The following is a 22453-nucleotide window of genomic DNA, read 5'->3' as shown; positions in this document are numbered from 1 at the left end:
CTGCCATCTTTATTGTGTGTTAATTAATTTATTTTACTTAATTAATTTATAATTAATAAACACTGCCACTCCCAATAACTTTTACTACTGTTAGTAAACTTTACTACAACAAATAAAACCTTACAATTACTAACAAATTACATGGATTTTTTTAAGATAAATGAACAAAATATTCACCAACCTTGATCTGAAAACTTATCAGTTTTCCTATAACATCACACTTTGATTTCTGTCAGAACGCAGCCGCTCCACTCTGGAGCCACAGACTGGACTGTGTGAAATGCCTCTTCTGGTGCTGCTGGCTGCCTCTGGGCCCTCTTTTTGCCCACTCTTCTCCGAGGTACAGTCCCAGCAGTGGCCATTGCTCCCAGAGGCCCTGCTAAGGCTGCTGGGCTGCCAGCCCAGTGACTGGCTAGCAACCCCAGTGATTGTTCAAGCAACTCCCAGGGGCGGGCAGTTGTCCTTGATATTTTTGGCTGCTGCTGAAAAGTTGTGGCCCTGGATCCCGCAGACCGCTGAAACAGGGGAGGTGACCCCGCTTTCGGGCCCATTAATGGGACCCCCCAACACCAGTACAAAAATCAACCCTAAGTCTCTGGGGCTCCAGGACTTTAATCTAAGCATCTCTGAATTACTGGGCTAGTAACATTACCACTGTGTTATCATGTCAATCATTAGAGCATGACTCCTCTCAAACATGTTACTTGTGTACAAAGATAAAAACAAAAAGCTAAAAGCTACTGCGGATGCTGGGAATCCAAAACAAAAACAGAATTACCTGGAAAAACTCAGCAGGTCTGGCAGCATCGGCGGAGAAGAAATCAGTTAACGTTTCGAGCCTTCATGGCCCTTCGGCAGAACTGAAGCATAGTTAGAAGAAGGGAGAAATATAAACACCTGTCCTGGGAGCACTTGCTGCTGACACTAGGATCAAAAGCCGAAGCAGTTCCATTCCTGAACCATTAGGCATAGATAAACACAAAACTCACTGAAAGCCTTTTTGGGCAGTTAAATTAATACAGCCAAAATACATAGGATATACAGGACAGAAACAGGCTATTTGACCCAACCAGTCCATGCCAGCTAACCAAACACTTTTAACCTAACAAATCAAACAAACATTCTATCAAAAGGGCGCAGACCCCCGACATACTTTTTTTTGAAAAAAGCAGTATGTAGAAATACAATAGCTATTAAAAATTAACATTGGAAAACCATTTCTGCTGTCATCACTGTTAGCTTGTAATCCAAAATTCACAAATTAAACCAAAATTCTATAATAATTTAATCCTGTTGTAGAACTCACTGCATCATGACTAGAATGGTAGTTCTGTTCTATTAGTTGCCTCCTTAGCAATATCATAAGCAATGGCATTCATCAACAAGCAGCTAAATAGATGGACATTGACTAACCAACATGGGCAATGTCCTGGTTAAATATTCTCTATCGCCCAGAGGTTAATTACTTGTATGTGCCTGCTATAACCATAGGACCAACCCTACAGAGACAGGCCAACAATAAAAGATGCAAAACACAGCTGCTTGCCTGATGGATCAGCAGTAGCCTTGGCAAAGACTCGATAGCAGGCCACTTATACAGATTTCTCACAATACCAAGAAGGTGGGGAAACTAGGTCAAATTAATAAATGAGAGAAAATACCTCACCCTGTTCCCAGTTTGCATATTAAAAAAAACTATGAATAGATTATGCCATTTTGTCATGTTACATGTACAAGGATTCATACACATGACAAATGCAATGCTCAAATAGAGTCAATTGGTATAAAATTTAAAATTATCCATTCATAAAGATGATTCACATAAACAACTCTAGTTTCCCAGCAACAGTGCTGAAGGATCTACGTGAAGCCACTTCTTGATAAGGTCTCCTGGTGTTTTTCCATTTGGTAATCTGCTCACACTGGTTCCACACACCAGGATCAGTGTGGAGCTGTGTTTTTGCAATGAAATGTATTTTTTAAGCTTTTGGGGTTTTTTTTTAAATCGTATGAGAAAAAGCAAATCAAAAACATATGGAACGAATGGGCGACGGTACAGAAAATGTGGCAGATAGCCAGAGATAAACAACTTCTAGAAAGACAACAACTGCCGATCTAAGTAATGTAGTGCAAGTTTAGACCTGGGCTTTTGCGATATTTTCCAAAACTGCCCAGACTTTGTTAAAGTTCTTGATGTTAAAAAGTAGCTGTTGAATTCAATCCCATTCTACCAATTTTTTTTATTCCTCCATGGGATATGAGGTCTGCATTTGTTGCTCATCTAATTGCCCTTGAGAAGGTGGTGGTGAGCTGCCTTCTTGAACCTTTGCAGTCCATGTGGTGTAGGTACACCCACAGTGCTGTTAGGGAGGGAGTTCCAGGATTTTGACCCAGCGACAGTGAAGGAACAGCAATATAGTTCCAAGTCAGGATGGTGAGTGGATTGGAGGGGAACTTGTACATGGTGGTGTTCCCATACATCTACTGTCCTGGTGGTAGAGGTCACAGGTTTGATGGTGCTGTCAAAGAAGGCTTGACAAGTTCCTGGAGTGCATCTTGTAGGTCATATACACTGTTGCCACTGTACGTCAGTGGCGGAGAGAATGAATGTTGAAGGTGGTGGATGGGGTGCCAATCAAGTTGGCTGCTTTGTCCTGGATGGTACTGAGCTACTTGAGAGCTGCTGGAGATGCACTCATCCAGGCAAGTGGAGAGTATTCCATCACACCTCTGACCTGTGCCTTGTAGATAGCAGACAGGCTTTGGGCAGTCAGGAAGTAAGTTACAGGCTGCAGAGTTTCCAGCCTCTGACCTGCTCTTGTAGCCATAGTATTTATATGGCTAGTCCAGCTCAGTTTCTGTCAATGGTCACCCTCAGGATGTTGATGGTGGGGGATTCAGGGATGGTAATGCCATTGAATGTTAAGGGGAGATGGTTAGATTCTCTCCTACTGGTGTTAGCATTGTCTTGCACTTGTGTGGCACAAATATTATTTACCACTTATCAGCCCAAGCCTGAATGTTGTCCAGGTGTTGCTGAATTTAGATCCAGACTGCTTCAGTATCTGAGGAGTTGCAAATGGAACTGAACACTGTGCAATCATCAGCAAACATCCCCACTTCTGACCTTATGATGGAGGGAAGATCATTGATGAAACAGCTGAAGATGGTTGCTCCCAAGAGGATTTTCTGCTACAATGTCCTGGGGTTGAGAGGATTGGCTCCAATGACCACAACCATCTTCCTTTGTGCTAGGTATGACTCCAACCAGTTGATTTCAATTTTGCAAGGGCTTCTGAAGCTAAACTTGGTCAAATGCTGCCTTGAGGTTAAGGGCAGTCACTCTCACCTCACTTCTCAAATTCACCCCTGGTGTCCTGGTCAATATTTATCCCCCAATCACTAAACAAAAATGACCTGGTTACTATCACATTGCCGCATTTCCTACATTATGACAGTGACCATACTCCCAAAAGTACTTCATATGCCATAATCTTGTATGGAGGCAGTGGCCCTGCACCACCACCACCACCCCCCCCCACCGAGCTGAAAGGTTGGAAGTGGTTGCCTTGACTTGGCATGGTTGCCCTACAGCGATTTAACAACCATCAGGGCATTAATTGACTCAGAGAAAGACTTTTGCCCCATCTTGGATTAAGTCCCGCCTCCAAGAGCTGTCGGCCAATCAGATGGCCAGCAGCTCTCTAATCCCATTAGTGCCACCATTAGACCAGTAGCCACTACTGACGCTTCAACGAGTCCCCAACCACGATCATCACTGGAGCTGGCTTAAAAGGCAAGCCCTTCCACCAGGGCCAATTTGGCCACAGCAAAGCGAGTGGGGGTGCTGGAGGACTGGAAGCATTGCTGGGAGCCTCCATCAGGCAAAGGGTGCCCAAACAGGAGGAAACCCACTCCCCCCGCCCCCACACAAACACACACCCCAAACGGCCATGAGGTGAAATCTGGCCTCACCACGTAGCATGTGGGCACCTCCCACCACTGATAAAAAAACCAGCAGCAGGAAGAAGCATTAATGGTTGCTATCATGGCACCCACTTCTCTCATCCCCCCTCCCTGCATGCGCTTCAATGGGTGAGGGGGGGTGCATAAAATTCCACCCATAGGCTATGAAGCACTTAGAGACATTCTAAAGTCATGAGGGATGCTATATAAATAGCAGTTTCTTTATTTATTTCCCTCCTCTTCTAAAGTTAAAAGTACCATATTTGTGTACTGCATTAGAAGCAGTTCAGAGAAGGTTTACTAATCCGATACCAGGAATAAGCGGGCTATTTTATGAGGAAAGGCTGGACAGGCTAGGCTTGTATCCGCTGGAGTTTAGAAGAGTAAGAGGGGACTTGATTGAAACATATGAGATCCTAAGGGGTCTTGACAGGGTGGATGTAGAGAGGATGTTTCTTCCTGTGAGAAACTAGAACTAGGGATTACTGCTTAAAAATAAGGCAAGGATGAGAATAAATTTTTTCTCTCAAAGGGTAGTGAGTCTTTGGAACTCTGTTCCTCAAAAGGTGGTGGAAGCAGAGTCTTTGAATATTTCCAAGGCAGAGGTAGATAGATTCTTGATAACACAAGGGTGAAAGTTTATCAGGGGTAGACGGGAGGCTACAGTCAGATCAGCCATGATCATATTGAATGTCGCAGCAGGCTCGAAGTGCCATGTAGCCTACTCCTGCTCCTAACTCATGTGTACAATTCACATGTAAACCTAGACAGCAATTCAACTATGGAAGTATCACAGCCCTACCTGATGTCCATACATAAATATGCTGACAGTTTTTAATCAGGAGTTCGGTAGTGTCAAGAAGATATAATAAATGTCTCTAATGTTGGAAATTATTTTAAAACAGTTTAGTGGTGTCTGTGTGTGTGTCTTAATTGGATTAGAGCCAGCTGGTCTAGAGGCTTTGATAGAGAAGAGAAGTAGGTTTGAAATGTTAATTAGATAAACATGGGGGAAATTTGCATTTTTTTCTTTAAACAAACTAGTGTAGCTTGGATTCAAAGAGAGAGAATGAAACATTACATCTAACCAGGTGAAGCTCAGAAACAGTGTGCTTGTTTATTTTTCACAAGGATTATTAATAAAGTGGGTATTATGAAAGGGTCTATTAGAAGAGGTAAAGTTCAAAAGACATAGTGATACCATGAAAATTTGCATTCAAAAATGAAAATATGTATACAGGAAGAGAAGGCTGTTGGTAAAAAGGAGAGGGTTTCTAAGATCTAAAGCCTCCAGCCTGTAAGCCTCAAGCCGCTGTCTGCAAGGACCCAGAGCGGAAAGAAACTCATTTTGAATGCGACTGTCCAGAGTGTGCTTTGCCAGGGGTCTGTTTAAATCAGTGTGTTTTACTGTTGCCTTAACAGAGATGTAACTAGGAGTCAGATTAATTAGGGGATTTTTGTAGTTATTATAATGGTAATTTTGTAGACATATGTATGTGCTTACAATCTTTCTTATATTAATAAATGTTTAATTTAGTTTTATAAAAACCTCTTGCGATTCTGGTGGTCTTATTACTACTGAATTCAAGGCCTGAATTTCAAAACATGCAAATTGTAAAGTTGGTTATGACAGTTGTTTCAAGTTTCCCTCTGGGATTTGAACAGCTCAGCATTTATCATTGGCTGTGTCATAATAGGAGTTCTGTGCAATATTCACCCTCAAAATCCAACATTCTTTCCTTTTGTGCAGCTGTTCTGTTAGTGTTCCTTTTTTACTATTGACTGACTGCCATCCTTCTGGTGAACTTTTCAATTTTCCCACGAAGCATTCTAATCAGCAGCTGAGCAATGCTGAAGAGCTGCAAAACCCCTGCTTTGCTTTGGTTCTTAAACCGAAACCAGCAAAGAAAAAGGAATAAAAATGGGGGCAGAGATTGTGGTCTGAAATTGTTGACCTCAATGTTGAGTTTGGAAGGCATGGAAGGTGTCTAATCGAAAGGTGAGGTGTTGCTCCTCAAGCTCAGGTTGAGCTTCATTGGAACAGTGTAGGAGGCCAAGAACAGAGATGCCAGGCTGTGACAAAATACAAAAAAGTGTTCACAAACATGTGTGTAACAGGCAAATGGGTTGCAATGGACATTATGCATGAGGTAATACATTTTGATTAAGAGGCCACAAATCCCTTGGAAAATAAGTCTAAATGGGAGCAAAGGAATTTAGAGGCACAGATTCATAAATTATTAATAGTAGCAAAACAACTTAACAAAACCATTCTAAAAGATGCAAACAAACCACCAGGGTTATTTCTAGAGGAAGAGAATTGAAAAGTAAAAAGTAGTGAGAATACTGAACTCGCTAGTACACAGTGGTTGAGGTGAATTAAGGGGAAGCTAGGTGCACATATGAAGGCAAAAGAATAGAAGGATATGTTGATAGGATGAGATGAAGTAGCATTGGGAGGAGGCTCGTGAGGAGCTTAAACACCAGCGCAGAACATTTGGAGCAAATGGTCTGTTTTGTGCTATAAATTCTGTGCAATATTGTCTCAGTCAAACTCATTCAATAAAATCAATTACACCAAGATTCAGTGTCTTTATGACAAAAGAAAATGTAGGTATTTTGAAAGAAAAAATAATTGGTCTTTAAACTCTGACAATAGCCTTTGCAGAAACCTTTGTATTCCTCCTCTTAAACTGTGCAGTTTGTATCCTAGAACGTTTGTCAGCAATTGGATAAACTGCCAGAACACTCAGCCAAATTTTGAAATTAATTTTGAATTTCTTTGTAGAAATGAATGAAAATCCCATGAGCTTGTTTTGTAAGCAACAGGTAGCTGCAATGAAAGATTAAAATATTCAAAAACACTATGACGCACACCATGGTGAGGAATATAGCAAGTGCGCAGGAAGGATATATAAATTTTCTAAATTAGCACCATTGTTTAAACAGCGACAATCGCCAAAAGGAAAAGTAAGGCTCTATAATTCTCATCTTGTCAGTGAAGTTGTTGTTAAGATGTGATTAGTGATTATCCACCAAATATTAAATCATGGGGTTAAATCATCTCTCGGAAGGAGAAATTTTGAAGAACTGCACTTTAAATCCTCCAGAATTAGTGGGAAAATTCTAGCCTGCAATGGAGCCTGATCCCAAGCGTCATCCAAAACTGGGCCTCAGGCCTCATTATAATGGAGGTGAACTACACAGCACATCTCGCCTCAAAAGGCAGCTCGCCCAACACCAGGATCAAGTTAAAAGCAAAATACTGCGGATGTTGGAAATCTGAAATAAAAACAGAAAATGCTGAAAAAATTCAGCAGGTCAGGCAGCATCTGTGGCGAGAGAAACAAAGTTAACATTTCGATTCTGTATGACCTGCCATACAGACTTGAAACATTAGCTCTGTTTCTCTCTCCACGGATGCTGCCAGACCTGCTGAGATTTTTCAGCATTTTCTGTTTTTATACCAGGATCAAGTTGAAGTTTTGCTGCGTCGCTGCTAAGTTTGGGAAAGTGGGTGGAGGAAAATACAAGAGGGCTAATTGCCAGGCGGCAACAGCCCACGGTACTGCTGTGGAGACACCCTTTCCCCACCATTTCTTCAGCAGCCTCCAGTGATCCCTGTACGGGCTGCTGGTTAGGCCCCAGTAGAACTGGAAAATCTAGTCAGAGATTGCACAGTGCATTTTCCAGGAACAAATGCGGAACCCTTCCTTGCATCTGTAAAATAATCCAAAGCTGATCACATTTTATTCTTTTAAACTTCAATGAGTATAGAACCAACATGCTCAACCTTTCCTCATAAGACAACTCCTTCTTCCCAGGAGTCAGCCGAGTGAACCTTCTCTGAACTGCCTCCAATGCAAGTAAATCCCTCCTTACGAATTCAAAATAAGGTTCTTTTAAGCAGCTGCCAGGGACATCTAAAAAACCAGTGGGGATCAATATGGCAGAAGCCATGCCAATAACTCAGATTAGATGCAGGTACCTCGCATCTAAATATTTTACACAAAGAACAGGCGCAATACACACAGATTCCTAGCTCAGAATGTCCGAATAACTTTTGCTGAATGTGGCCCTCACCAAGTGCTGGAGTGTCAGGTCAGGCCCGCCATATAAAATGAGTTTGGGTCCCCTATTTTAGAATGTGTGTGAGCTGGCCATCTAAAAGAAACATTGTCTTATTCAAATGCCCAGTGCCCCTTTTATAACAGTCAACCTGCTCATGTGTCAGACGTACCTTGAAGCAGTGATGCTCGCCAAAAGCTTTTCTGTGTTCTCAGACAACTCCACCGGGAGCAGAATTTCAACTGGCTGTAGACATAAGATCCGACTTTCCAGCTCAACTCTGGATTTACAGTCATGGAAACAATCAAAAACCACATCACCAGTGTTAGGTTGGACTGCCTGCGAAATACAATTGCAAAAATCAAAATTAAGGAAATTCTACATCCAAACAAAAGTGCAAATTTTCTGGAATTCCAGACGGATTTTTTCCCCCCAAAAATGCAGTTAATCTGTGTTTTGTGTTTTCTTTCAAATACATTGATGGGCCAGACCAATGCAGGTGTCCCAGTGATTTTTTTTTTTGTAACTGATAATTAAAATAGTTAACAAGAGATGGCCCACTAGCCAAGATGCTGAACTACAGTTCAGCAATAAGGACATAAGAAATAGGAGCAGTAGGCCTTGCAGCCACTTGAGCCTGCTCTGTCTTTCAATAAGATCATGACTGATTTGATCTTGGCCTCAAGTCCACTTTCCTGCCTGTTCCCATATATATCCCTCGACTCCTATATAGTTCAAGAACCTGTGCCCCTAGTTCTAGATTCCCCAAAGAGGAAAAACATCCTCTCTGCATCTACCCTTCAAGTCCCCTCAGAATCTTATATGTTTCAATAAGATCACATCTTATTCTTTTAAACTTCAATGAGTATAGAACCAACATGCTCAACCTTTCCTCATAAGACAACTCCTTCTTCCCAGGAGTCAGCCGAGTGAACCTTCTCTGAACTGCCTCCAATGCAAGTAAATCCCTCCTCACGAATTCAAAATGAGGTTCTTTTCACTTTGGTTCCTGTGGAGACAGTTGGAGGCTTATAGCTGCTTCTGATCTCACATTGCCTCTGCTCTACACACACACACTCATTGAACGTAAATTCTCATTGTATCACCAGCCCCTTTGAACTCCATCTTTTAACAATAAAACCCCTTTCATAGTACCAATATATAAACATATTGCTTGGTATCTGCTAGCTACGTGGTAGTTTTCACCCCACTTCTTGAATGCTCTATTCAAAAAATGCAAATACACTCTATCTCTCTTACATATCAAAACTAGTACACATCAAAGCACCCAGACTAGCTGGCTTTAATCCAATTAAGACACACCCAGAGACTAAATCTCTATTTTAAAAGAAAAATATTTACCAATAATATTATATACATTAATAGCTTCACGGCAGATAACATCACATTTTCCCACTTTATTCTCCATCTGCCAAATTTTGCCCATTTATCTAACCTGTCTATTTCCTTTTGCAGACTCTCTGTATCCTCCTCACAACTTGCCTTCCTACCTATTCACGTACTGTATTATGACCGGGGTGGGAAGAGTGCACGTGTGATCCAGCCCCCAGCCCCACTATTCCGCCAGCTGTACCATTATTTAAAAGTTTAATTTTCTCACCAAAATAGCCAATGGTCTTGGTTTCCTGATAATAAGCCAATCCTCTATCCATGCTAATGCACTATCCTCCAACACCACAAGTTCTTGTTTTGTGCAGTAACCTTTTATGTGGCACCTTATCAAAGATCCATTTTGGGCTTGTGTCCAAATACATTATAAGCTGTTAACAAATTCTTCCACTGATTGATTTAGCAATTTTTTGATCACGCTGATTAAATTGCTTCCATTTAACTCCTATTCACAACAATGAAAGGTATGTTATAAATTATAGTTTACAAGCTCAAACTGACTCAAACCTGCTCCTAGGATCAGAACCCCTACAATAGCCTTGATAGGTTAAATATAGGCCTCAAAGGATCCACAATTCTTCAGCCATGGAAGTTGCCATGATATTTAACACCCATTGCAGAATTTCTTCTTGCTATTTTCTTTCTCTGCTTTTCCTCCCCAGTTCTCCAACTATAACTGTATTAGAATCAACATTTTGTGTTGTTAAATTGACCTGTGGCAAGTGAAACCAATCTCCTAAATTCTACTCACATGCTGCAGTTTAATCCCCAAAGCATTTTGTACACTTCATCTGCATGTGTACTGTACAAGGAGTGAAATCTACAGGGATTATGCAATGCTGATGATTGAAGTTCTCTCCCTTGAAAGTCTGATAAATGCAACAATGTCAAATACAGGGAGTGTGAGATTAACAAACTGGACTTCACTGGACATCACCTGACATCATTCAGAATCAGAAGATCAGGTTTAGGTACACCGGGTATTGCTTACAGACTTAACACCTACTTTCCCCACCTTTAGCTAGGTGAAAAATTTGTTGAGACAGTCGCGTGTTTAAATGGCAACTGTTACTTTAGACAGATAGCAGTGCAAGTGACTTAAAGGTCAAAAACAGTAAACTGTTTTTTTAAAAGAAAAAACTCAACATGCACCATTTTTCCTGAACAAACAGCTTTTAGTTTGGGCATTTTATACAATATTTTTTAAATTATTAAATTGAGGTGTCGCCAAATCCTGAGCAGATCAAATTCAGATCTACATTCTCCTCCTGGAGAAACTGACCATGAGACCCGCAGGATCTATAACATTGTGGTAATTCTGGTTTTATGTAATGTGTATTATACCTTTAAGAAGCATGTTACAAAGGAAGATCACATGATCTTTTGTAACCAATGGAGGAGCAGTGCGGGCTACCCCTGTAATCAGTAGTGTGTAGTTAGTAGTCAGTAGTATGGAGATAGGGTTTGAGTTGAAAACACACAAGTGGAGCTGCTGAGTACCTCTGTAAACAAACAGAATGTGTTCCACCTAAGAAGTGTCTGCTGATCAAGTGTCTCTCGTACCAACTCAGTCACCCCACAACAGCGTGCAACCTGAATCCATAAGTCCCAACAAACTGGTAACTAGGATCCAACAAACTGGCGACAAGGATAAAGCGAAGATACAATAAACTGGCTTCGTGAATAAAACAAGTTAGCGGAAGAAATCAAGAGAAACGAAATGAGGCTGTACCTCGCAGTGTAATTGTAAGTAGAATTTCCGTCCTAATCATCAAAGCAATCCCCTCACAGAATGCCTCAATTCAGAAGAGTTGATCCTTTTGGTCCAGCCACGGACGATTGGTCTCATTACATTGAACGCCTCGCGCTCTTTCTCCAACTGAACAACATTATGGGGGAAGGGAAAAGGCGAGTGATCCTCTTATCCACGTGTGGGAATAAAACCTACGGCTTGATTTGAAGTTTGACGGCATCCAGTGCCCCAGATTCGAAAAGCTTTGATGAATTGGTGGACCTCGTGAAGGGTCATTACCAGCCAAAGCCCTCGGTAATGATGCAACTGTTCAAATTTAACTCAAGGAATAGAGTCCGGGGGGGGAGGCAGTTGCTTGTTATGTGGCAAGTTTGAAACAGTTAACAGAACATTACGAGTTTGGTACATCTTTAAATAACATGCTCAGAGATATTTTTGTGTGCAGTGTGAATCACAGAATTGTTACAATGTAGAAGGAGGCCATTCGGCCCATCATGTCTGCACCGGCTCGCTGAACACTTTAACTTAGTACCAATCTCCTGTCTTTTCCCTGTACATTGTTTCTATTTAGACAATCATCCAATGTCCTCTTGAATGTCTCAATTGAACCTACCTCTACCACACCTCCAGGCAGTGCATTCCAAACCCTAACTACTCGCTGTGTGGAAAAGATTTTTCTCATCTCGCATTTGCTTCTATTGCAAAACACTTTAAAACTGTGCCCTCTGGTTCTCGATCTGTTTACAAGCAGGAAGTTTCTGCCTGTCTATTCTGTCCAGACCCCTCATGATTTTGAAAACTTCTGTCAAGTCTCCTCTCAGCCTTCTCCTCTCCAAGGAAAACAGTCCCAGCTTCTCCAATCTTTCCTCAAAACGGAAGTATCTCATCCCTGGAACCATTCTCGTAAACCTCTTCTGCACTCTCTCCAATGCGTTCACATCCTTCCTATAGTGTGGCACCCAGAACTGTACACAATACTGCAACTACCCTTGATGGTGGTAGCAGGGGAGGGGGCCAAGTCTCTTGGGATGAAACTGGCTCAAGAAGATTAAGCTAGAATGGGCTGAAATTTTCCAGCTGAGAGCCAGTGGGTTACCAGAGCTAATACAAAAATATGCCTCAGTCTTCAAGGACGAACTTGGGAAGATCCAGGGGCTGCAAGCAAAAATTCATGTGGATCCAGAGGCAACCCTCATGAAGGCAAGACCAGTACCTTATATGCACTGTGGGAAAAGGTCGACACCGAAATGGACAGATTAAAGAAACTGGGCGTTATACAACTTGTGCAGTTCTCAGAATGGGCAGCAGCAATAGCCCCCATCCTTAAACCCAACCAAAGCGTTCGAATTTGTGGAGACTACAAATTGACAGTGAATAAAGTGGACAGACAACCCATACCAAAAATCGAAGACCTGTATGCCAAGCTGACAGATGGAGCCACCTACATGAAGCTTGATACGAGTGTTGCTTATCAATAATTACAGTTAGAGAAGGTCTCCTGGGAATGTCACAATTAATACACGCAAAGGGTTGTACCAACATACTCATTTGCCTTTCAGCATCTCCTCAGCTTGCACCATATTCCAGAGAACAATGGAAAGTTTACTGCAGGGACTGCCCCACGTTGTAGTTTATTTAGATGATGTTCTGGAGACAGAGCTCATTGAAAAGGAGCATTTGGCGAACTTAGAAGTCTTAAAACGTTTCTTGCAGGCTGGAGTGTGTTTAAAAAAAGAAAAGTGCACGTTCCAAGCGAGGGAGGTAATCTATTTGGGCCACCGGGTAGATTCACAGGGGCCTCCACCGGTTGAGGAAAAAGTGAGAGCCATAAGAGGGGCACCTGCACCTCCGACTTCAAATCATTCTTAGGAATGATCAATTGTTATAAGCGGTTCTTACCTAATTTGTCCACAGAAGTGGCACCCCTGAAACGTTGGTCTTGGCAGACACCACAGAAAGCAGCTTTCATAAAGGTGAAACAATTGTTTCACTCATCCAACCTATTAGTGCATTATGATCAGAGGAAAGAATTGGTGTTGACACGTGACATTTCCCTATGGAGTGGGAGCAGTGCTCTCCCATCGAATGGACGATGGCACGGAACTGCCTATAGATATGTATCAAAAACGCTCACCACAGCAGAAATGGGATATTCACAGATAGAAAAAGGCCTGTCATCTTGACATTTTTGGTGTCAAGAAATTTCATCAGTACGTACACGGCCGTCATTTTACTTTTGTTTCTGACCACAAACCGTTGCTAGGATTGTTCAGCGAGGACAAGGCTATACCACCCATAGCCTCAGCAAGAATACAACGAGGGGCAGCATATGAGGATAATTTCATCCACAGGCCTGGAAATCAAATCGCAAATGCCAATGCACATAGTCGTTTGCCCTTACAAGAAAATGATGAGGATGTTCCATTTCCTCAAGAACTCATTTTATTGTTAAATTTAAATTGTTAAATAGATTCATCGCCGGTATGTGCTAGACAGATCAGAGACTGGACAAGTTGAGACACAGTCTTATCCAAAAGACGAGAACAAGTGCTTCGTGGTTGGTCACAGGAGCCCGTATCTGATGAAATGAAACCGTACTTTAACAGATACCTTCCGGGCAGGAAGGTATCTTATTGTAGGGAGCACGAGTAATTGTTCCTCCAAATGGAAGAAAGCCATTGTTAATTGAACTACATAATGCTCATCCAGGAATTTCCAGAATGAAGACCACGGCATGCAGCTACCTATGGTGGCCTAGGATGGATGGAGAAAGAGAGAGTTTAGTGAAGAATTGTATGCAGTGTCAGCAATTGCAAAAGTTACCTTCAACAGCTCTTTTACGCCCTTGGGAATGGCCAGGAAGGCCATGGGTGTGGTTACACATCGACTATGTGGGACCTTTCATAGCTGGGCACATTTATCATCTGGCCTGGCAGGCGTCCTGTTTACACTCTCTCCATCTCTATCCATGCAGGATAAGCAGGCACACAACGAGAGAGGTCGCAGACCAGTGGCGGAATGTCCGAAATCAAGGTCCTCACAGACTTTGAAAACAGAGCCATCCAGCTGGCCAGCAAGGATCTGGACCAGTCCTGTGCTGATGGTGAGGTCGGCGCTGCTCTACCAAGTGAGGATCCAGCAGTGTAACATCCATCAGACATTGAATGATGTGTCCTCTTTCACAGGCCACTGCCACGCACTAGTTACCTCCCCTTGCTTTCGCAGGCACATGTGCCAAACAGCCAACAGAATCCATGACCCAGGGCCTTCAATCAAGCCCCGATGAAACCTCTGAAGAGGAATCTGGAGACACCCTCCCTGAAGTCCCATCACAGCACTCACCCACATCCTCCATCCACGCAGAGACACACACCTTGATGGGACCTAGCTTTAAAGTCGCCCCGGGATCACAATCTGGTGAGCACATTGCACTGTCTGATCCATTGCAGCAGGCGGCAGGGACTTCCCTGGTCCCTGGCACTCGGAGGACTGCTGGAGGCTAGAAATTTGCTGAGTCCGTGTCAGACGACAGGCCTCTGGACTCAGTCATGTCACTGTCGCTGGAGCTGCAAAGGCAAGCTGAGGAACATCAGGAAGGGATGTCCGCTGCACTCCTCAGATTGCAAGGCATGATGGAGGAGTCCATCGGTGTTCAGGCTGAGATGACAGCGCCGGCATGCCAATGCACCAAGGTCAACACTGGTAGGGTGGTGGCCGCCATAGAGACCTTGATCCAGGAATGCGCTCCTAAAGCCCCCAGGCACCCATAGGGAGGAGGATCCGCAGGTGCACACTCCGGGCCCATCCATCCAGGTGACTCAGAGTGTCCGGCCCATCCAACTCCCCTCTTCCTGTGACCATAGCAGCTCCAGCTCCACAGGCCAAGGAGGGTACCATTGCCACACAGCAGGACCCTGAAAACAGGCCGGGCCCTCCAGATCTCAGCCTTCCAGAGGATGCCGTCAAGGTCATCACAGGCAGGGTGTCACAGTCAGCAGGCTGCCTCCACCTCCACTGTGGATGTCCGGGGAGCACCAAGACGTAGCAGCAGGGTTAGGGCAATTTAGGAGAAGTAACTCTTTTGTTACAAAACAAATAAACTAAATTAACAAATCAAGGGACAAAATAAAAGCAGCCCCTTAAAGGGAAACTACAAAAACAAAAAACAAAATGCAAAGGAAACTTACCAACATTAAATCAAAATGTGATTAAAGGGATTGATAAAATACCCCAGTCCCCGCGGTGCCCACCAAGCACGGAAGGCCTCGACGGTGCGTTCTCCCTCTCCAGGGACACCCGGCCGCAAACAGAGCTGCAGAAGAGGGGCAGACAGTCGGGTCGGACAACCCCCGTAATCGCCCACTGCCTGGACCTGTGGATGGCCAACTTGGCCAGGTCCAGGAGCAGGTTCACTAGGAGGTCCTCCTCCCTCCCGGTCCCCCTCTGCCCGTAGATCAGGAGCGTGGGGCTGAAGTGCAAACAAAACAACAGTAAAAGATTTTTCAAGAAACTAAAAAGGGGGTGGAGCCTACAACAATTAACATACACGTGGTCCATGGACTCCACAAGGCCGCAAAAGATGCAGGTATCTTGGGAGACGGTGAACCGACACATCCTGCGGTTGTATGGGACTGCTGCATGCAACACCCTCCACCCCAGGTCCCTGATGGAAAAGGAGAGGACACCTCCGTAGAGGGCCTCCCACTGGGGGTCTCCGCCTTCGGACGGCAACAAGGCACACCAGGGCGTGTCCAGGTGGCAGGCGACGGCAAGTATGTGAAGGGTGTACAGCATCAGCCCATACTGTAAACCCCTCCGCGCTGTGCTAAAGGGCACAGAGGGCATTTCCACGAGGCAACTCAGGTTGCAGGGCACCGGCTCCCGAAGGAGGGTTCGGGGCTTGGGGCCAATGTGGAATTCCTCCTACAGAACACTGCGAGCATCCTCGCTGGACGGATCCAGGGAGAACAGGGCAGGGTAACAGTCTCGGGTAATGGCCCTGATGCCCTCCGGATCCGAGACAAGGGATCCGTCGTCGGCCAGCAGTGTAAGGAGCTGCTGACGGACCCCGTGCCTTTTTTCCAGCGAGTAGAAGGGGGAGTCGCAGTCCAGGTCTCAGAGGAACTGGATCCGCAACCTCATGAGGGACCCAACGAGTTGCAGGTCCCACAACGCACCCTTCTTCTCTTCATACACTAGCAACAGGGCCGGGTCCTCATCGAACTGACAGAGATGTGCCTCCAGGTCAAGCACCTCCTTCTCCAGCTCCTCAACCCTGGATTTCTGCCCCTTTGTCAACCCCCTCACATACACCTGACAGAAAACGCGGGCGTGAGTCTTGCCCACATCCCACCATAGACTCAAGGAGGGAAAGCCTCCCCGCTTCCTTCTCCAGACAGCCCAGAAACAACAGAACGAGTCCAGGAACCACTCGTCCTCCAGCAGCAGGTTGTCCGCCAGTACGCGGACCCCGTCTGAACGCAGAACAAAACGAGTTCCGCCCACACCAGATGGTGGTCCGTGCACAGCAACTGCCGCACAGAAGCCGCCGGAATGCAGGACACGAATGCCTGGGAAATGTAAAGTCGGTCGAGTCTGGACGCTCCGACTCCAGGTGACACGAAAGTGAAAACACTGGAGTCAGGATGGAGATGTCACCAGACGTCCACCAAGTCGAAGGACCCGACCATGTCCCGCAACTTACTCACACCTAGCGTGTGGTGCTGGGCGCCTGACGGTCCCTGGCCTCGAGGGTACAGTTGAAATCCCCTCCGAGGACGATGCACTCACTCGTGTTGATGGAGCCAAGATGAGAGGGCACATCCTCAAAGACGCTCGCTTGCTACTGCGCGCCCAGGGGAGCGTACACATTCACAAAGTGAAGCGCCGCACCCCCTAGGCACACAGTAAGATGTAGCAACCGGCCTGGCACCAGCTCCTTGACCCCCAAGATCTCCGGCTGAAAATGTGGGGCTGACAAGATAGCCAACCCGCCAAAATTGGAGGCCAGATGACTCATGTTGACCCCCCCACCCTCCCCACCATGCCACTCTAGGAGGCACGTAGCTTTGTATCCTGGAACAGTATGGATTTCCTGCAGGAAGCACACTTCTCTGAAGTCCAAGAAATTCTGGAACCTGCGCTGTGCGTCCCTGCTGCCGTTGATGTTGAGGCTGGCTCTGGTAGTCCTCATTGTCAGAAGTATGTGCTACAATCACCATGCCTAGTGTAAGGAGAGGACTATTTTAATCCTTCCTCTCCTTCACGAGCCCAGCGAGAAACGTGTGGACCCTCCTCTTAGCGTTCCGGTCCAGCCCAGGGCCCTTGAGGGCCTCGCGGACGGACCAGAACACAAGAGGAAAAGAATGGGACTGGTCCAGGGCCAACCGGGCCCTTTCTCAGCGAGCACCATTACTTGCTAAAAAATCCTGGAGTTCCCGTAAAGGGATGAGGGGAGAATCAGTGGGAGGCACCAGGGTATCCACCACCTCACCCGACAACGACTATAAGTCGTCCCCGGAGTTCAACACCGACACCCCCTCCTACTCCAGGTCGTCACCTCCAGCTTCCAACCCCTCCCCCGTATTGAGTACGGGGGCTGGTTCGGAGCTGCCAGCCGGCTCCACCTCGATCCCACCCCCAGGATCTAGCGCAGAGGGGTTCTCTCTGGTCTCCTCTTGGGGATATGGGCCAAAGGGCGGTGACGGCTCAGAGCCCCGCTCCCCCTCAGGCACCAGATCACCTGGCGAGTCCGGAAAAGCTCTGGACCCAGGATAGAGGCGGCCGGCGCTGACAGTTGGGAGGGAGCGGGGAGGTCTTCCTCACCACCGCCATCCAATGACCCAGTTGTGGGGGCCATGAAGGGACTGCCGCAGTCCCCTGGTGACTGGGGGATGAGCCACACCCACCCCAAGCCCTGTCGATGGCAGCAACAGCATTTCGAAAGGGGGGAAGAGGGGGAAAAATGTTTATCCTCTCTCTCCTGGTGGTGTGTAAAGACAGAAGGGGAGGAGAGAGGGAGGGAAAAAGGACAGGGAGGCACAGGAGGGGAAAGGGTAATGGGTGCAGAGTGGGTGGGTATCGCTGGCTGGAGTGCAGTGGGGTGGCGGGGGCCTCACTGTTCTTCCTGTAGGGGGAGGGCGATGTCTTCGCCGGGCAGCAGGTACTGCCTGGCACACGGAAGTCAGGTCTATCCCTGTTCACCAGGCAGCACCTGCTACCTGGACTTGGACATGGGCGGAGTGAGGGGGGTTGGTGGGCACGATGTTAAATGGACCCCTTCTCCCCAAGTCCCTTCAGCAGTCGTTTTCCTCCCCCTACAAACCAACACAGTCTTCACAGCTCCCACCAAACAAAAGTCCAGACACCCACTGCAGATGTAATGAAAAGAGCCCTTGCCACCTGGCCTCCCTGTCTTGCAGCACCTCCTCTCGCTCTCCTCCAATTCTTCAGGCCTCAGGCCTTGCAGGCTCCAGGCCCCGGCAGCCCCAGCAACAATACCAGCAGCAGGCTTCTAGTGTCTCTTGGTCTGCAGCAAAGCCAGAGCAGATTGTAAAAGTCCAGAGTATGTTGGGAAAAGCAACAGTAGCAGCAGGGTGTACCGATCCCAGCGGCAGCAGCCACAGCCACAGCAACAGCAACAGCTCCCACTCAGGCAGGAATAAGCTACCCCTGAACCCAACCAGGAAGCACAGCCTGGGCATGGGTGTTAATCACTTGTACATACTGTTCACTACTGTAAATAAACTCCCAATGTCTCCCTGCCTGTGGCTCCTTGTTCTGATGAGCAGTGTTCTTGTCACTCAGATGTGAAATCTTTCAGCACAGGATAAAGGCAGGTGTCCCAGTCCAGGGCCTCTTTCCTGTGCTCTGTGCGGCCTTCAGACCAAAGTGAGGGTCCGGCCTCACACTCCCTGGAGACATTACTGATGCCTGCACCTCGATGGTGCTGGTCATTGCTGACAGAATGTAGTGGGCAGGCGCCACAGAGTGTTCTCATTCTCTCAGTCTGCTCCCAGCACTTTGGAGGAGGGGCTGGCCCCCCCATCACACCAGCCTCTGTGCCCACTGATGCTGTTCTCCAGCTCCTGAAGGGTTCAGGTGCTGAAGGCGGACAAAGCGTCAGATGCTTCTAAAGTTTCATGGCTGCGTCTCTATATGACCCTGATCATGGAGCACAAGCAAGCTGCCCTCAACCAGACAGAAGTCAGGCATTCTCAGAGGCCGTGTGAAGATCTATGGAGTGGCCTCAATGTATATTGTCGTCATCCTCCTGCAATGGAGTGACTATTAGCACCTCCACTGCCTCGCCATGACAGGAGCATTCTCACAGAGGGTATTTGCGCTGCCATAAGACAGACTGGAGTGAAACGTTCCCAAATGCAATGTGAGGGTCTATGTGGCCACCTCACTGCATGCCGTCATCATCCGCCATCATCTGGCAGCTATGAGGGCCACCCTAGCGCGCCTGCCTCATCCTCGCCATTGTCGCCTCCAAGGACCCCCTCCATCCTCATCCCTGTCGACGCCCATCTCATCAGAGGACGCGAGCAATCCTCTATCTCCTCCTCAGCCAGCTCATCTCCCCGTTGGAGCGCCAGGTTGTAAAGGGCGCAGCAGATGACTTTGACTGTATTGCAAGGCTCCTGTTCAGGCGCCGACAGCACTCCTTCAGCATCCCGATGGTCTGCTCCACAAAATTGCGAGCTGCAGCATGAGCCTCATTATACCTTTGCTCTGCTGCAGTCTGGGGCCACCACATGGGTGTCATCAGCCATGGCCTCTGCGGGTAGCCCTTGTCCCCGAGGAGCCATCCCTGTAGCTTCTGTGGACCCTGGAAGACTGCAGGGATCTGTGACCGACTGAGGATGTAGGAGTCGTGCACACCAGCTGGTGGTTGGTGGTGGTTTCTGGTGGTTGCACACCAGCTGCACATTCAGCAAATGGAACCTCTTGTGGTTGATGTAGCCACTGTGTGTTGCCATGGAGATCAGAGCATCATGAGTACAGTCGATGACGCCCTGCACCTGTGGGAAACCTGAGATCTGGGTGAATCCAATCACTCTTGCGTCCTGGCTGTCCTGGTCCCAAGCGAAATGAACAAAGTTGTGTGCCCTCGCAAAGATGGCATCCGTGACCTCGTGGATGCATTTGTGGGTGGAGGCTTGTTTGATTTCCCACAGAGGTCCCTAGCGTAAAATTTGAGTGCCACAGTCACTTTCACAGCCACTGGCAGTGGATGCCCTCCATGTCCTCCTGGCACCAAATCTTTCAGTAACTGGCAGATGTGAGCGGCCAGTTCCCTAGAGATTTGCAGTCTTCAGCAACACTGATTCTCGGTCATCTGATGGAATGAAAGGCAGCGTCTATAGACCCTGCAATGGCTCATTGTGGCTCTTGGGCAGCGTGTGCGGGAGCCCCAGCCGCCCCTTCTTCCTGAGGTTGCTGCTCCTACCTCTGCACAGCCAGGAGCCTCAGTCACTCTCTCCTCCGTCTTCTCTGTGCTTTGTAGGCCATCAGGCAGACAGCTAGTTCACCAGATTCCATGATCCTGAAGTACTCCTCCTGCAGGATGAAAGAGAGAGATACGTGGTTAGCATGGCTGTACTGAGAACCTTCCCTGGTTAAGTGTGACGGCCCCTTAACGCTTCCCGGACAGTGCTGGCCACTACTTGGATGGCCAGAGATTAGTGCGCTGCAAGGCTGCCCTGTTAGCTTGAACCATGGGGGAGACTGGTCCAAACCGGGATGCTGACATTGCAAGGGGCTGTGAGCGCCTCGAGCAGTGACTGCTCCATGGCCACTTTAGTGAGGAGATTGTACAGCGTGTGCAGTCCAACTGCTCTGCAGTCCACTAAAGCGCTCATGAGTTTGCAGCCTGTGCCGGGGGGGGGAGATGGGGAGAAAGACAGAAAGAGCTCTGGAGAACTTGGTGGCACTTTGATGCCTCTGCATTGCTCGAATGGGCAGATAAGCTAGGAGCCCAACGCCAACATATCAATGTGTCTGCGCCTGAACTGTCTCAATTGCAAAAGAATGGTCACTTTGAGAGGTTGTTTCCCCTTGTGGGAGAGTCTAGGACTGGGGCATAATCTCAGAGTAAGGGGGTGCCCATTTAAAACAGAGATGAGGAAGAATTTCTTCTCTCAGAGGGTAGTCAATCTGTGGAATTCAGTCGCCTCAAAGGCAAGGCTGCACTTGTCCCCCACTTCCCCTCACAAGTCACCTCAGAGGCAGAGGCACCTGCCACCCGCTCCCCCTCAAAGGTTGTCTCCGAGGCAAAGCTGCACTTGCCTCCCGCTCCCCCTCACTCTCAAAAGTTGCCTCCGAGGCAGGACGGCACTTAACCACAACCCCCTGGCGCCCAGAAGCCTGCAAAGCAACAGGCGACCCTGGCGAGCTCAGCAGAACATTGCTGTGCACTCACCTCCAGTTCACCCAAAGTGCAGGCCGCCAAGCGTATGTCGCCTCTGTGCTGTTGTGAAACACGTCGGCGTGCTTTCCTGACGACGTGGACGGACAATCCAGCGGGGGTGCAAGTGCCTGGTGGGATGGCCTGATAATGATCTCCTGATGCATTACGAGGTTCCGGATGACCGATGGTGGGAAACGTGTCCCAGCGTCAGCGGGCCGAGCGGAAAGTCATGACCTGCCTTTCCACTGCTGTGAAACCGATTGCGCCATGTTGTCCGCTCACGCCACCTATCACACCCGCCGCCAGCGGGCACAGAAAATTCCGCCAATATTCCTGAAGTAAAGGTCAAGTAAGATTCCACAAACTTTAATTGGATGGATGGTTGGCTAATCGGTTTCTGATGATACTGGTTGAACATTGATTCAAGCACAAGAACGGTTAGATCTTCTGTGAAGCATGCCATGGAATCTTTTATCAGAAGTTAGTCAGGTTTAACGTCTCATCCAAAGACAGTACTTCTGACAAAGCCGCATTCCACCAACATTGTATTGGAGTGTGAGCCTAGTATGAGCCTGGGGCTTGGACCCACAACAATTTAAAATTAAAGCAAACATCACCACAAGCAGAGTTACATTTAAAGTCTAACTACGACATTACCTTGAAGTTAGCAGGACTGATCGGTTTGGCTTTTGGGCGGGGGGGGGTTGGTGAATTACAAGGAGGCAGAGGTGGGGGGAACCTGCAGATTCCAGGAATGCAGAAGTCCTGCCAAATTGAATGGCAGGATCTCATTATCACTTCCTTAGTTCAGTTTCCCGACAGGCAGTCAGCCAGATTGACAA

The 22453-nt window shown here is 47.0% G+C and overlaps 1 protein-coding gene across 2 annotated transcripts in view; it reads right to left on the bottom strand.

Annotated features, from left to right (window-relative positions):
* msh3 (mutS homolog 3 (E. coli)) overlaps positions 1-22453 on the bottom strand; it is a 336423-nt gene that overhangs the window by 285353 nt on the left and 28617 nt on the right. For both annotated transcript variants that reach the window (XM_078564469.1, XM_078564461.1), the window contains exon 8: positions 8207-8373. In XM_078564469.1, coding sequence (XP_078420595.1) covers positions 8207-8373 — 167 coding nt within the window. The remainder of the gene's footprint in view (positions 1-8206; positions 8374-22453) is intronic.

This window comes from Cetorhinus maximus, chromosome 2 (genome assembly GCF_964194155.1).
Source record: "Cetorhinus maximus chromosome 2, sCetMax3.hap1.1, whole genome shotgun sequence".
NCBI classification, from domain to species: Eukaryota; Metazoa; Chordata; class Chondrichthyes; order Lamniformes; family Cetorhinidae; genus Cetorhinus; species Cetorhinus maximus.
This window is presented reverse-complemented; position numbering and strand designations above follow the sequence as displayed.